The sequence below is a fragment of the Sander vitreus genome, chromosome 12, assembly GCF_031162955.1.
Source record: "Sander vitreus isolate 19-12246 chromosome 12, sanVit1, whole genome shotgun sequence".
NCBI lineage: Eukaryota > Metazoa > Chordata > Actinopteri > Perciformes > Percidae > Sander > Sander vitreus.
The window spans coordinates 22,689,222-22,705,323 of NC_135866.1; the positions used below are offsets into that span (position 1 = coordinate 22,689,222).

At 41.9% G+C, this 16,102-nt stretch overlaps 2 protein-coding genes across 3 annotated transcripts; one reads left to right on the forward strand and one right to left on the reverse strand.

The window, feature by feature from the left end:
- Positions 1–6,514: 6,514 nt before the first annotated feature.
- Positions 6,515–9,531, forward strand: mul3 (mitochondrial E3 ubiquitin protein ligase 3). Of its 2 annotated transcripts, none has more exons than XM_078264681.1 (5): positions 6,515–6,603; positions 6,762–6,886; positions 6,990–7,077; positions 7,169–7,289; positions 7,374–9,531. In XM_078264681.1, exons 2-5 carry the CDS (start codon positions 6,770–6,772, stop codon positions 7,864–7,866), a joined length of 819 nt encoding a protein of 272 aa, XP_078120807.1. In that variant the 5' UTR covers positions 6,515–6,603; positions 6,762–6,769; the 3' UTR covers positions 7,867–9,531. The 2 variants fall into 2 exon arrangements, with proteins under 2 accessions (XP_078120807.1, XP_078120808.1); XM_078264682.1 differs by having other exon boundaries at positions 6,516–6,603; positions 6,768–6,886.
- Positions 9,532–9,595: 64 nt separating this feature from the next.
- Positions 9,596–15,835, reverse strand: eif2b5 (eukaryotic translation initiation factor 2B, subunit 5 epsilon). The gene is made up of 16 exons (XM_078264680.1): positions 15,635–15,835; positions 15,244–15,368; positions 14,979–15,164; positions 14,702–14,879; positions 14,537–14,617; positions 14,374–14,451; positions 13,973–14,285; positions 13,726–13,871; positions 13,427–13,571; positions 13,237–13,338; positions 13,025–13,126; positions 12,733–12,823; positions 12,513–12,636; positions 12,283–12,408; positions 12,002–12,112; positions 9,596–9,884 (listed from the first exon to the last, which is right to left on the reverse strand). The coding sequence occupies exons 1-16, from the start codon at positions 15,791–15,793 to the stop codon at positions 9,822–9,824; spliced, it is 2,130 nt and encodes a 709-aa protein (XP_078120806.1). The 5' UTR covers positions 15,794–15,835; the 3' UTR covers positions 9,596–9,821.
- Positions 15,836–16,102: the final 267 nt, after the last annotated feature.

The window sequence follows — 16,102 nt, forward strand, 5'->3', positions numbered from 1 at the left end:
AATAAAACATTACAACAAACTAAATCCCCTAAAACTGCCATGAAGTTGAGGCAACACAAACAGCATTTACAGATTAGGTCATCATCAGTCACATTCACAGTCCAACAAAATACACACCAGAGCCATTAAGTCCTTTTTTATTATTGGTTCAGACCATATAGAAGACCATACTGTAAGTAGAAATTTACATGAACTGTGTAGTTACATGCTATAAAAAACATTTTCTCTCAGTTGGCTCTCAGATATGGAGCCAGTCATAGCTGACACAGCTCTCAGATAAGATAATGCTACTGCTCAGAGAATGATGCATAGTGCACATATGTGATGAGTTGTAAAGCTATTAATTCATAAAAAACAGTGTGGGAAGACTGAAAAAAATGTCTGCTTACTCTAGAATGGCCAGCAATGTGGAAAAACATGCAGTGTGTTTGTCTCTGGTCAGATGGTTGTCATTATCAGTGTGCATAGTGTGAAGAGATGAGAATTGTGTCATTGACTTCCAACCATGTTGAAAACACATAACTGAAAACAATGCACAGAACCGGTCCTTGTTTCCCCATGCACTGACTCCTCCAGTGGCAGCATGTGCTTTACCTTGTGTTTTACTATGAGCGAGTGACTCACCAAGGCTTATGAAAGCGTTGATGGATGTCAGAATAACCGTCATATGAAATGAAAGTAAATGTTTGAGCTTTTAAGTTCTGCTGGATGAATATTGTGGAATTTCAGGACAGAAATCTCTGTTCCATCCTTAGTTTCTTGTGCTTCTTGTGTTGTTTTCTGGGGCCTATCTGTGTGCTCACTTCCTTACTTCTAATACAAAGCATTTTAACATTGTCTCTGATAATGTACAATCACATACAAATCCAGAATGTCTTCATTTGTTAGCAATGACAGAAATAAGTCCAATATAGTATATAGATAGTCCAAATCAAAAATGATTGTGTTACTTAGGTGTCATTACAGCAAACATCTGACACCACCAATGTTTACCACTCTCTCATTTGGCAGCGGCGTTTTAAAAGTCCCATATCATGCTCATATCTAGGTTCATACTGGTATTTTGGGTTTCTACTAGAACATGTTTACATGCTTTAATGTAAAAATACATTATTGTTTCTCATACTGTCTGTCTGAATACACCTGCATTCACCCTCTGTCTGAAACGCTACACTTAGCGCCTGTGTCTTTAAGCCCCCCTTCCAAAAAAGCCCAGTCTGCTCTGATTGGTCAGCGTTTCCAGGTCTTTTGCATCGGCGCTCTCTGCGTTCGTTGCACCGTCATTGCAGCTGGGGAATGACTGTAACGGCACTGTAGCGGCACTTTTAACACATATATATAGTATAGTTGGGACATCACAACTGTACGTGAGTCCTGACGTTTCTGAATACGGGCTTTGTGCATTTCTCTGTGGATTGAGCCTTTTTGATACTAACAATATTCATATAGCACCTCGACCTGAGTTTCTAATCAGAAACAACCTGGAAATCTTAATTGCTCAAAATGAATGTGGGAATTATTTATTGTTGGTAATTGTGGAGTACGTTGAGATGCTGATATAAATGTCTGAATTAACCTACGAGCTGTCAGTCAATAGACTAGATATTTCAACGGAGGCAATGATGATAGCTGTAAAGGTGCAGCTTTACAGCTACCAGCTCATCAAACTGAAATAAAGATCAGAGAGCGAAATTATCTTCCCAGCAGGGAAGCCAAAAGCAATGTAAATCTTTGTTTGTTTTGTTATCCAAGTCATTTTTAGTCATTCTAGGGGTGCAGCTCTTGGGATGGTGGTCTGTCTGTCAGCTGGTCAGTCCACCACTTTGATCTACAAGTTAACATCTCAGTAACTATTGGATGACATTTTGCAAAGACAGTCATGGTCCCCAGAGGATAATTTCCAATGACTTTGGTGATCTCCTGACTTTTCCTCTAGTGCCATGAGGTTCACATTTGTGGTTTTTAGTGAAATATCTCAACAACTCATAACACTCAGGATGAATTGTGATAACTTTGGTAATTCCTTTTAGCACCACCAACAGGTCATATTAAAATGTGTCCAATAGTTTGTCATATGCTGCCCCCACCACTCCCAATTTACACAGGACTTTCACCTGGGAGACCAATGTAAGTGTCCTGTGCGAGACCAAAAGATGATGTTGCGTAATGTTGACTTTTGTTTTTGTTTCGTAGGCTATGTAAGTTAACTTTCTAAAGTAACGTTCGCAACTAATGCCACAAACGTGAGTTACGTAACTATGTTGTTATTTTACCCCAAACGATGATCTTTTTCTCAACCTAACAAAGTGGTTTTGTTTGAATTCACAACAGGACTACCCCAGGTAACAATTTTTTCTGGGAACGTTCGTTTTTGGTTGCGGGAACATTCCCTGAAGGTTAGTTTTTGGTTAGTTTTTGGTTCCCATGGAAAGTTTTCCTGGCGTTTAGGGAACGTTACTTTTTGGTTACATTGACCATTCTCAGAATGTTCCCAGAACGTTCGCCTAACGTTGCAACCTTTAGAGAACGTTCCCCTAACGTTGCAACCTTTAGGGAAAGTTCCCCTACCGTTGTAACCTTTGGAGAATGTTCCCCTAACGTTCCCCTACCGTTGTAACCTTTAGAAAACCTTCCCCTAACGTTCCCCAGGCAGTGGGAAAGAAGCTGTTCTTGTGTCTGGTTGTTTTTGTGTGCAGGGATCTGTAGCGCCTGCCAGAGGGGAGGAGGCAGGAGGATGGCAGCAGTGTAGAAGATGGCCAATCTGCTGAACCTTTTTAAGGATGTTGGACTCCCACTTCAGGTCCTGGGAAATGATGGAGCCCAGAAACTTGAATGAGTCCACCTTTGACACTATAGGCTGTTGGATATTGTGAGGGGGGGAGCACTGTGGGGTCCTCCACGTCTGCTGCAGGGACGTTTTTCTGGGAGGCCGCTAGAGTAGCAAGTAGAAGCAAAGTTACAAGTCAAATTAAAACCTCTTATCAGCTAAGCTAAGCATAATACTGATGTGAACAATAAAATAACACCTGCCTGTTATGACTCTGCAGATTGTCAGGTCCTGGAAGGCCTTCTTTGTCTTTCATTGGTTGCCACTCGCCGTAGCATGCGACTGATGGCAGTACCTCTGGTCGAACCTCCAAAGGTTGTCAGGAAAAGTTGCTGTAAAACATATAGAAATATAAATTACACATGTAGAACAAAGTGGAGAGCTTGTACAATACATATACCCTGTACCCTGCATGTTGAAAAATGATGCCAAAGGGATACCCAGAGCGTTAAAAAGTGCAAACAAGGGGTCCTGACCAAGCTGTCCTATTGGATGAGTTGGGAGTTGTAAATAGCGTTCACATCAACATTCAAGTCGTAATTACAATATATCGGGCTTAGCACCTACAGTAATATTACAGAAGCGCCTGATGGACAAACAAAACAAATATGGATGCCTCAGTTAAAGTCAATGGTACAATGTAATTAAACCAACATGTCATGGATATTGTGTTATGTTGTCAATTCACAGTATTTTAATGCTCATACGAGCGACTCTGTAGTTACACAACCGTCTTGATGATGTGCTCACAAGTCGTCTATCCCATCTCTACCAACCCTCCAATGTCACGTAAACGCAGCATCAATACCTGCAAAACAAATGACATTCACATCAGCCTCAGCTGTACTTTGATTTCAGTGCTAATTAGCAAATGTTAGCATGGGAACACACCAAACTAAGAAAGTGAATGTGATAAACATTTAGCCTGGTAAACATTAGCATATTAGTCATTGTGAGCATGTTAGCATGTAATAGCATTTAGCGCAACTGTGTCTTAAGTTGTGGTAATGGCTGTAGACTCTTGTTCATTTAACTCAACCAAACATTTTCTGAGGTAAACATGTCTACTTGTGTTACTGAGCACTAGACCTTCCATTTTCAAAGCCACGGAGTCTCCTATGTCAATGGGCTTCTGATGCACAAAACAAAAATGCAGACATTTGTGTTATTAGTGGATAACTAGGCTACAGTTCCTGTGCCACTCGTTATAAAAAAATAATACATTAATTTATACCTTAGGGAAATAGTGCAGAGAAATAGTTTTGCATAAACATCCTGGCTGCTCTGAAGAAGTGTGTCTTTTGTCCGCTCTCACTCATCAGTGAGTAAAACAAATATGAGATCATTTAGAGCCGTGAAAGTCAGAAAGGAGGATTCATGGACATTATTGGTTGATGAAATAAGAATAACAACTATTCATTAACCAAAGATTATTCATCATTTTGTCATGATGTATTGCTCTGTTTTGCATTAATCCATTCATGAAGCAACTGCATATCTCCACAGAGATATGAGGCTGTTGGTGTCGTCAGTGTTAATAGAGGGGTTCGTTCCATGCATGGTTGGAGACGCTACACCAAGGTTGCACACGTTTGAGGGTTTGAGTCAAAGGTGTTTCAACAATAAGGAAACTGTCGTCATTATTTTGAACTGAATAACGTTTTGCTTTCAGTGAGCAGTCAAGGACAAACGAGGAATGAATGCCTAAATCAAGTAACGAGTAACTAAGGGACAAGAGCAGCTCTAGTGGTATGTACAGTATATTATTCAGCAATTCTTTCACATTTTATTTCACAGCCTGGGGAAAATAGGATGGAAACAACAGGTGAACAAAGCATTCAAATGACAGGAGAATATATGACCATACATGTTAAACAGGTGTGTATTCACAGTCAAACACTGTTTGCCAAGAGTCAGCTATTCAGTAAACATAGAGAGGCAGAGAAAAAGGAAGCTGGCAAAGTCTGTGACATGTTTACTTTATGGTGCATGGGTGTAGGTATTACTGCTGGCAACTTTCAGTAAAGACAAAATCAGAGGATTAGATGCTTCAGTGTTGAGTGCACTTAGGTGATCTTGACCTCTGCAGGGTAAAATCTGAGAGGTCATGAGATGATAACATGTGAAAAGAAAAGAAATATCACTCTGCTATAAACTATCTTGTGAAACACTGGATGTAGTGATATCTTCAGGTTGCTAAAAGTCATTATTATAAACCAATCTGAGAAGGGAAAATCCTCCTTGCTGCTGCTCACATCTCATAGACGCATGAAACCTGTCTACATAAATGCAGCATGACTCAGCCTGTAAATCATCGCTTTCATAACTATGTCCTTCAGATTGGCAACAATAATCAGGATAACACCATGGTAACAAGTTACCTATTAAACTGGACATTAAAGTAAGAGTTGTCTTCTCAGAGAGACAGGGCTGACTCAGACATACATAGTGCTTTTTTGCAGTGGTGGAAGAAGTACTCAGAGGACAAAATACCACAGTGTAAAAATACTCTGTTACAAGTAAAAGTCCTGCATTCAAAATATTAGTGAATTTAAAGTACTTAAAGTACCAAAAGTAAAAATACTCAATATGCAGAGTCTTCTCAGGACTGTGTGGGTAGCCTACACATTGTGCTTGATCGACATCTCTCTCAACCTCGCGTTGATTTCGCTGCACCTGAGGGCGGGACAACTGTTGACACATTAGTGTTTAGAGTTTGGTGACATCCCATAACTTCCAGCATAGCTCCACCCAACTAACACCTGACTAGAGGTCTAATTAGCCAAATAACTAGTAACTGATGTGTCAAATAAATGTAGTGAAGTAAAAAGTACAATATTTTCCTCTAAAATGTAATGTTATATAGCAGCATAACATGGAAATACTCATATTTCCTACTACAGTAATCATCTTGTGACAACCAGGAGTTCTTGTCCTACAAATTGTACTCATTAATAAGTACTTTATTATCATATAATGAGTACTTTCACTTCTGTACTTCAAGTGCATTTGTTTGTTTGTTTGTGTGTGTGTGTGTGTGTGTGTGTGTGTGTGTGTGTGTGTGTGTGTGTGTGTGTGTTTAAAAACTAAAATCTTAATTATGAGCTTTTACTTGTAATGGAGTATTTTTCTAGTGTGGTATTGCTACTTCTGTTTAAGAACATGATTACAAAGTATCTTCTACCACTGGATTTAAGTGAGTGTGGGCTTAATAACAAACAGAGTTCATGTAGCCTACTGAAACCCAAATGTTTTAACACATTACTAGCTAATTACACTGAATGTTAAACTGAACAGTGTCCATAGACCTTTTTCACGGCAGACATGTTGACATGTCATAGTAGGAAAATCACAGGTGTATTCAAAACCATTAATGATGGCTGCATTCCACTTAGGCAAGGCCCTGGTATTGTGCATGCTGACTCACTGAACTAGCTTACTGGGACACTTGATGGAATTGAGCCATCGTTAAGGTTATCAATTTCAGCTGTGCTTTTCCTGCTATGACAAGTCAAAATGTCTGCTGTGAAAAAGGTCCATTAAAGTGTGCAAGAAAAGTAATAGATGTCTCAGTCTATGGTTTCAACCAGGACATTGCTGCCACCTGGTGGTCAAAAATATCATAAGCAAAACGTTGCTTATTTCCTATTGGCTGATGAAACATGACGCAACGTTGACAAAGCAGGAAATGAAACTCAACCAGAACCAACAGCTTTTGTTTTCGATTTCGTGACCAAACTGCAGGTGTGTCCGAGTTTTACCTGCTAGTTTAGCAGGTACGTTTTTTTTCCACTTATCTGAGCTTTATCTGTAATTGTTCTTCCCAGCAACCGACGTACTTCTGCACTGATTATTACTATGTCAGTATGTGTAACCTTAGGCCTACAGTAGTTTACTTTGACTTATGTTGACCTTATTACACCTTCCTTATAAGCTACAGATATGGGTGATCTTCCTGTAAACCCGCTGGTTTTGGTTGGTGTCGGGTCCAGCTTTGCCTTCTCTGGCCTTTTCTATCATCTATACCAAGAAAAGAAAAAAGAGTTGGAAAAGCTGAAGGCAAGTACATCATTGTTTGAGTCCTGTTTAAGTATTATTAACGTATATCTGGTCTTGTAATTTATTTTAAAATAAAAATAAAAAAAATTCTTCTTCATTTTAGGAAATACCCATTTTCAAGCCAGATCAACATTTGGTCAGAGTACTAAGAGCATCTCCCCACAAGCGACTTCAGTATGTTGCTGTAGAAGGTACAAACTACAATGAACATTTGAGTAAATGCAGTTTTGTATGGGATCGATCACAGATACTTGATAGTTTCCTTCATATCTGTTTTTGAAGGTCTGGTCCAGGCGGATGGGGAGCCTCTGGCCAGCCAGTTTGTCCCACGATGTTTTGGTGTGATTCAGAAGATAGCAGTTGAGGAGCACTGGAAATTTTGGAACTACATCACCAAGACATGGTACATTTAGTCTACAAAATAAAACCAAAAGTGTCTTTTTATCAAGCGACTGGCCTCGTAACAACATTTTGATTACTTTTGCAGGAATTCTCAGACAATGAACAGAAAAGAAACCAACAACTCTGTGCCTTTCAGTCTGGTCAGCCCTGGAGCCAACATCACTGACTTGTATGTGAAGATTCAAAACCCTCTGGAGGCCTCTGGGTGCTACCTGGACAGGGTTTATTTCAATGTAAGACGTGCTGAGGAGGGCTTGGGGAACTTGGTGATGCAGGGCCTCAGCGGGCAGAAACCAGTGGCGATGGAGGAGAGCGAGGAGCTGCTGCGTGTGGGGAGCACCCTGACTGGTTTTGGTGAGGTGGTGCTGGAGGGGGGCCAGGTGATGAGGCTGCAGGCCCCGCAGGACGGCCGCAAGTTCATCCTGGTCCCCACTGACTACAGGAGCTTCATGGACAGGCACGAGAGATCAGCCAGCATGTGGAAGATGCTGACTGCTGTTACTGGCATCACAGGGGCTTCGCTTCTAGCCAAGGTTATTTACGGCTTTGTGGGAAAACAGGATGACAGGTCAAAGTAGGCTTGAAGACGTGGATACTGCAGGGTTAACGGCCTTAACAGCTTTTTGGGCGCCCCATTACTGCCTCCGGTGTTTTATTTTAGATTCCATGGCACTATCCTGATGCTAACATAATTTGTCACTTGCCATATTGCAAGGTTATAAAGCTGTGAGGGGCAAAACACAACAATATTGGATGAAAGACGACACACATAGAAAGCACAACATTTTAGAAAGACAATTACAAATTAGAAAATACAAAAACTTACTTTACAAAAAAGAAAAGGTAGCAACAACAATTTTAGTTTGCAATTAGACAAAACCCAAGTTAATTATGTATTTTCTAAACTGTTTTCTCTAATGTTATTGTGTATTGATTTATCCAATGTTCTTACTGAATGGACCACGCAAACAAAAGATGTCAAAAGTCTATATATATATTTTTTTTTTCAAATCCTACACCTCATGATGCGAGCACTGGCAGAGTATTGTAGTGGAGCCTTTAACCTGACAAGCCAGACCCACATCAAGATGTTGGGTCTGGGAACTCGCCATTGGCAGGGCTCAATCCGAGGGGCGGGATAAACGGTTGTCTTTCAAATTCCCTCTGCACTCATAGCCAACCAGAGCAACGCTAGTTGATAGATTAAACCTTTGCCGTATCCAGTCGGCAAAACTCCGAACACATCTTCCTTTTTTTAAGAATGACTTCAGTGCTTAACTCCCAAGTCTTCCAGAGTCGCAGCCAAAGCCGATTCCAAAGACCGCTGTTCGCCAGCAGCAGCAGCAGCAGCCATCTTCTTTGTTTTCAAGTAGCAGGGAATTCACGCGGATCCGTCGCAACTCTGCCGTCCTTATGTTAAGCCCGCCCACCGGCTCTATACACAATGTGATTGGCCTGACCAGAATTTGGTTTTTCCAGCTCGCAAGCCAACGGAGAGTTGCTAGACTGACCCTGGCTGCAAATTACATTTGCTGCCGCTAGGGTGCGTCTAGATTTCTAGGGCCTAGAAATCTAGACACACCCATCTAGATTCTAGGCTATGGAGCCTTGGTACAAGATAAATTCCTGGTAGGTCTACTGGTGTACGGTAACATGTCAAGGTATGACAAGTACAAATTAGCTTGAAACCTGATGTTGCCTCTAAGCTACAGTATCTCTAATTCCTTTAGCAGTCATTGGGCCATAACTATTACAAGCATTGCAATTGATAAAACACCTGAGGAGCAGGCATTCAATGCAGGATTTTGGAAATTCAAAGCTACTTTGTAAAGGGAAAAAAAATAATTTTGTAATGAAATTGTATTTTGTTTTATTTTTAGATCAAATCAGTCAGTTTAAAGAGTCACGTTGTGTAGTCATTTATTTTCACAATCTTTTTGATTGCATGATTTTAACTGTGAACCTGATCAAAGAAATTTGTGATATCTTGTCACTGTCAGTCCAACTTTCCGGTCATCATGTCCAACAGGATGGAATTAAAATCCAATCTCAAGGGGATTTGTACTGAATCGATTTAGCAGAATAATCTTCTACCTCCTAGTTAATTGTTTTTACTGTATTGTTTTATGACCTGCAGTCACTGTTCAGTATGTAGACAAACAAAACGAACACTGTGCATAATCTTATTTTTTTTAAGTGATGTGGTCATTGTATTTAATAAAACACTTTTTTAAAACCTTAAAGCAACTGTTTAATATTGAGACATTTTGTGTTGTTGACAGAAAAGTGAGACACATTTTCAAGCAGTCCGAGGGTCTTTCTTCTTTATTTGGATATTGACGTTCATAACACACAGCCCTTACATGACGTGGCACTATGTGATGAAATGAATATGAGCGTGAACTGTACAGAAGAGATTTTGATGGATATAAGTGGCAGAAATCTACTGTGGAGGGTAAAACCAACAGCCTGAATCCCTTTATTCACACAACAATTTTCAAGTTTTTCATCTATGTCCTTTTTTAAGTCTTCATTATTTCCCTTCCTCCTCTGAAAACTCCTCAGCCTCCTCCAACCATTGGATGAACTTTTGAAGCTGTTGAAGAAAAAAATATAAAAAGGGAGAGGGTTGTGTGAGAAATCCAGCATTCTGAAACACGACAACAAATCACAATTGCTACCAAAAACGATACAAATACATTAAAGTAATTTGAAAAAAGGTCTTAATTGTAAATTGGGTTGTGATGTAATTTATATGTAAATAATGAGGGCGTCGTGGATTTTGCCAAATACACAGCAGGCCCGCTGCTGATGGACAGGTCAGATGAGTAAACATACTCCTCTTTGCAAAACAAGATTATAGGTCATGCCAATCACAATCAAATACAGTGTTATGTTATTCCCTTTAATATTTAGATTGTATATATTCATTTGTAGAAAAAGGAAATGATCATTTGAAAAACCCACCTATGTGATTGATGTCTTTATTTCTCTTTAATTTATTGAACTGATGTTTTTTTCTTTGTCCCTTGCAAGTCAGGTTTGGTCCTCCATACAAAGTTTATATGAATATCAAGTCATAGTGGTTAAACAGCAGTGTCTAATATTTGTATTCCTTTCTATTCATTTGATTCTGCTAAATTCTATCTTCATCGACACTGTCTTTAATCGTTTTTGAACGCATTTCATTCCCTATGTAAAAAACATCTAAAAGGATGAATTGCCTCGGTGAAATGTGCGACATAAATAAACGTGCCAGGTTATAAGCAATGCACTTTCCTCTGAGCGTTCAAAGAAAGGAACAATAAGCCCAACTGTGTTTATTGAACTCTTTACACTCTACTGGTATTTTTCACCAACTTAATGCTCTCCATACTCTGTACTAGAGCTGGGCGATATGGAGAAAATCAAATATCACGATATTTTTCACCAAATACATAGATTATATATATATATAATACATATTGTACATATTGCCAGGGCTGCGCTTTGTCACCAATCCTGTTTGTAGTATTTATGGACAGGATATCGAGGCGTAGTCGGGGTGGAGAGGGGTTGCAGTTCGGTGGGCTGGGGATCTCATCGCTGCTCTTTGCAGATGATGTGGTCCTGATGGCATCATCGGCCTATGACCTTCAGCACTCACTGGATCGGTTCGAAGCCGAGTGTGAAGCGGCTGGGATGAGGATCAGCACCTCTAAATCTGAGGCCATGGTTCTCAGCAGGAAACCGATGGTAGGGAATGAGTCCTTACTCCAAGTGAAGGAGTTCAAGTACCTTGGGGTCTTGTTCGCGAGTGAGGGGACAATGGAGCGGGAGATTGGTCGGAGAATCGGCACAGCAGGTGCGGTATTACATTAAATTTATCGCACCATTGAGACAAAGAGAGCTGAGCCAGAAGGCAAAGCTCTCAATCTACCGGTCAGTTTTTGTTCCTACCCTCACCTATGGTCATGAAGGCTGGGTCATGACCGAAACAACGAGATCCAGGGTACAAGTGGCCAAAATGGGTTTCCTCAGGAGGGTAGCTGGCGTCTCCCACAGAGATAGGGTGAGAAGCTCAGTTATCCGTGAGGAGCTTGGAGTAGAGCCGCTGCTCCTTCGCGTCGAAAGGAGCCAGTTGAGGTGGTTCGGGCATCTGGTAAGGATGCCCCCTGGACGCCTCCCTAGGGAGGTGTTCCAGGCACGTCCAGCTGGGAGGAGGCCTCGGGGGAGACCCAGGACTAGGTGGAGGGATTATATCTCTAACCTGGCCTGGGAACGCCTCGGGATCCCCCAGTCGGAGCTGGTTAATGTGGCCCGGGAAAGGGAAGTTTGGGGTCCCCTGCTGGAGCTGGTACCCCCGCGACCCGACCCCGGATAAGCGGATGAAGATGGATGGATATATATTGTAGGGTTGACAATTTGTGCTTTCACAAAATATTAACACGATGAGGGTTTTGATAAATAATCACCAATACCGTGGGTATAATGACTAAGTGGGTAAAGGCAAATATTAGAACAGCTAGAACAGTCTGGTACATTCAGAAAATGACATCACTTTACTGTAACGCAGCCTTTAAAACCAGGAAAACACTTACAGTATGTCATATTGCCATATTACGATATCCAAAATCTAAGACGATATCTAGTGTCATATTTCGATGTCGATATATTGCCCAGCCCTACTCTGTACTGTTGTACATCTGTTGACCCAGCTCAGCCTGTACCTACCCCCTGGTTCTTGCGTAGCTGCTTGCTCATGTCGGTGGTGGCCCCCTGGGAGAACCAACGCAGTATCATCTCCTCCTCCAGGATCTCCAGCTGGTACATGCTCATCAGGACCTGGACGAAGAAAAAACAAACACACAGCATCTTCAGCACCTGGTATAGTCCAGGATGAACGCAGAGTAACCTTGCAGGATTACATGGTCCCTGATGTTCGATGACTATGTTTTCTTGTTAACCCGTGTTAAGATTACTGAGTGTACATGGCGATGTCGATTGGCCCTGACCTTGAACATAGCAGCCCAGTGACTCTTCTGCTCCAGGAAGTGTTCCTCAAAGGCAGACAGACAGTCTAGATGGTCCTGTGCTCTCTTCACATAGTTCTTAAACACCGGCGCCCATTTCTTTAATAACTGAGAAGAGAACAAAGACAAAAATAAAATCTTTAATCCCATTGTGTCTACACTTACATGAACGTGTTGTTAAAAAAACAACAACAACAACAACACACACTTACCGGTTCGAGCAGAGTAACGTATTGCGATGGGGTAAGCTGTGGGCCCTGCTGCTGGAAAGGATACTCCAGCACCACTCTGGTTAAGATCTGCATCACCTCCTTCAGAGTGATGTTGTAGGCGTACCTGAAGGGAAAGAGTGTGTCCAAACTGAGTGTGCAAAAAAACAATCACTTTGAAAGGGAGCAATAGAACTGCGGGCAATTTTAAGTTCCTACTCACTTGAGAGAGTTGATCTCAAGTACAAGATTGTCAAAGCTGATGTTTTCCTCCAAACCTCTCTGCAGAGTCCCCAGCACCTCCATCTGGAAGACTACACATGAACAGACCAAAGAACAAGAGTCAGAAAGGAGGATGTCTCAACCCAAAGACACAACAGGGAGGCGTAAGTCCTCATGCATTTAAAAAAATGAAGAAGAGGAGAAGATTTTAAACAGATATATGCAGTTATATGGTCTTGTTGTTGGTATTTTATCTCTTTGGCCAGTAGGGGGCAGACAGGTGAAACTCTCACCTTTGACATCATCCATCTCTGGGGAGGGGATCACTGGGTCATCAGGATCATCGGGCTCACTGTCCTCACTTTCACTCTCAGGGTCAGGGTTCAACACCAAACCTGTTGCACAAGAGACAAAAGCCAGGCTGCTGGAACATGGACTATAGCATTATGGGAAATGGCAGTTTTACTACGATGAACTCAACAAGCCAGCCACGCTGCTATCCTACCCCAGAGGCAGTGCAACAACTCTTCATCCTCTGTGTCATCCAGACTGCTAGTCTTCCAGATGTAGCCTTTTCCCTCTGCTCCAACCTCTGCTGGGTTGAACACTGGAGGACAGATGAACACATGGCTCTTTACCACAAACGTGTAAGCATTTTGTTTACTCATGTACACGTCAGTACGCGCAATACACACCTTTCAGTTTGGTTTTGTCTTTGCTGTGACCAACCTGGGCATCGTCACTCAGGAATTCATCATCATCCTCCTCCTCCTCCTCCTCTGGAAGGTGCATGGACACCACGGTGCCTTCAGGTAGAGAGATGTTTGGTCCAATCACCACCTTCAAAACAGTTCCCAGCAAATTAAGTGAGGAGGTCGAGATAATCTGGGCTTTAACATGAACAGCAGCTCTCCAAACTCACTAATTTGATCTACCAGCTTTTAGCTAATGACAATAAAGAATAAATGATGATAATAATGCATGCATTGCTTACGTTATACGCCAAGACACACTGTTTGTTTAGCTTCACGCCTTCTTTGATCTCAGCCTTGTCGCAGACCACAGACTGGCTGATCACCACGTTGCTGGCAATGTGAACATTATTCCAGATGTAGGCATGGTCTAGGGTTACATTGTCACCTGTTGTGATAAAAATGGTGACTGTTAACACCACTTTTATAACATACTTAGATATATCCTACTTTCAAACACAAACAAATGCTGCTGGTCAGAGAGCTCACCTATGACGCAGTTGTTACCGATGACGCTGTTATAAATGTAACAGTTAGCACCGATGCTAGTGTCACAGCCGATGAGAACGTTCTCCACCATCTGGCTGCCGTGGCCCAAGCTGACTCCAGACCCTCGGTAGACGTTGTGGCGAGAATACGTGCAGCTTCGTCCCTTCTGGTCAATGAAGTTAGCCTCTGGAGTGAGCGGGTAAACCCATCGGCGCACGAGGTCCGACGACACCGAATCGTACATGAGAAGGTTGGACACCCGGACACCGTAACCATCCTTGGTGACATGCATGTGTATCTGGTTGCCCAGAATCTAAACAGAAATACAATAAATGATGCACTGAATCAGTAGCATCACATGATGAAAAATTCTATAAAATGTAACTATGGCTGCGCAATACCTCTTCATTGACCAACATCCCTCTGACAAAGTCATTCCTAGTCTGGTAGTCAAAATTGTCAGTGAAGAGCTCAGCAACCTGAAAAACGAATGATGAGAAAACTTGTGTTACCACAATCACTAACAGGGAGTTCAATAGCTCCTGTCTCTATCTGGAAACTAACCTGTGGGGAGCAGATACTGATGTGACAGTCCAGGAGGTCGTGTCTGATTTCAAACTCATCACTTGCACTGTGAAAAATGTTCTGCAAAACAAACAGGAACGATTGTTAATAATCAATACAAAGCCCAAGTAAGCTAAAGATGTGATAAAAATGTGAAACTCCTACCATGGGGAACTGTAGCCTCTTCAGCCCCTGTGTCTTCTGATAGTGTAAAATCCGCTGGCTCTTGCTGTCCATAGCGACGATGACATCATCTTCCTCACAGCGGGACCTGTGACCTGGCGATGATTCCTTGAAGATCATCGTCATCACTGAGATGTTCTTCTCCATCTTGCGACGATGCCTGTGCATGAACAAAATGGCACATATAGAACCGTATTAGAGCAACACAGTCAAAGGATACCTTATAATGTCATTTTTTTTCGGACTATATTTCTCTTACCTGTGCTCCTGCAATGCCTGACTGATGTCAATATTCGATACCACATCTCCGTAGACCAACACAAAGTCGGAGCGCAAAAGGGACTTTGCATCAACATCCCTGAGCACATCCCCTAGGGAGCGGTACATCTCTGAGGTGATGATGTGGACTGTGTTTGGAGAGGTGGGTCGACACCACTTTGATTTACTGTCAGACACAGGGACAGGTCAACATCTTTCATTGAGACCAATTTGCACAATACACACACAGAATTAGTGAAACTTACAGCAAGTGTTCCTTGATTTTACTGGCCATCCAGCAGCAGAAGACAAATGTTTCCTGCACCCCAGTGGAAGTGAGGAACTCCAGGGTGTAGTCGATCATGGCAACATTACCCAGCGGCAGCAAAGCCTGTCATCATTGAAAATGTGACAGATGTCATGAGTGAAGTAACGTTAACTATACAGCGTCACGGTGGAAACTGAAAACAAGTAACGTTACCGAAGCACTATTACACATAAACAACACAACATTTCAAATAATAGCTTTAAAGTTACGTGTTTAGCTTTGTTAAAATGGTTTCACCAGTGTCAGAGCAGCCCTGTCACTGTTTACAGCATGGACATTGGTTAGCTAGCTACCATTAGCGCTCCACGTTAGCTTAGCTCGCTGCCTACCCTTGGCTGGTCTTTGGTCACCGGGAAAAACCTCCGGTTGAAGCTGTCAGCGACTAAAACAGCCTGCAGCGGCTGCTCCTCTTCTTCCCGCTCATCTGCACATTTTCTACTTGATAGGCCAGAGCCCGAACGACTCTGTTTTCCTCCTCTACCGGCCATGTTTGACTCCCAAGTGCTAACCAACTCTGTCGTCAGACACACGTACGGTGGCTGCAGTGGGACAATCTTTTTTTTTTTTGGTGGTTGTAGTGATCCAAACGGGTGTTACAGGATTACAATTGCATTTGTTTACCTTGTTTGATTCAATTGGAACACAAAACCGGGGAATAACATGATTGTGAAACAATGCTTGATTTATTTTTTGTTGGCCTTAAAAAGTCTAGCCAAACAAATATTCACTACACATTTAAAATTACAGTCAGCTCACACAAGAGTTATAGCTAATGTAAACATATTGAACCCCAATTG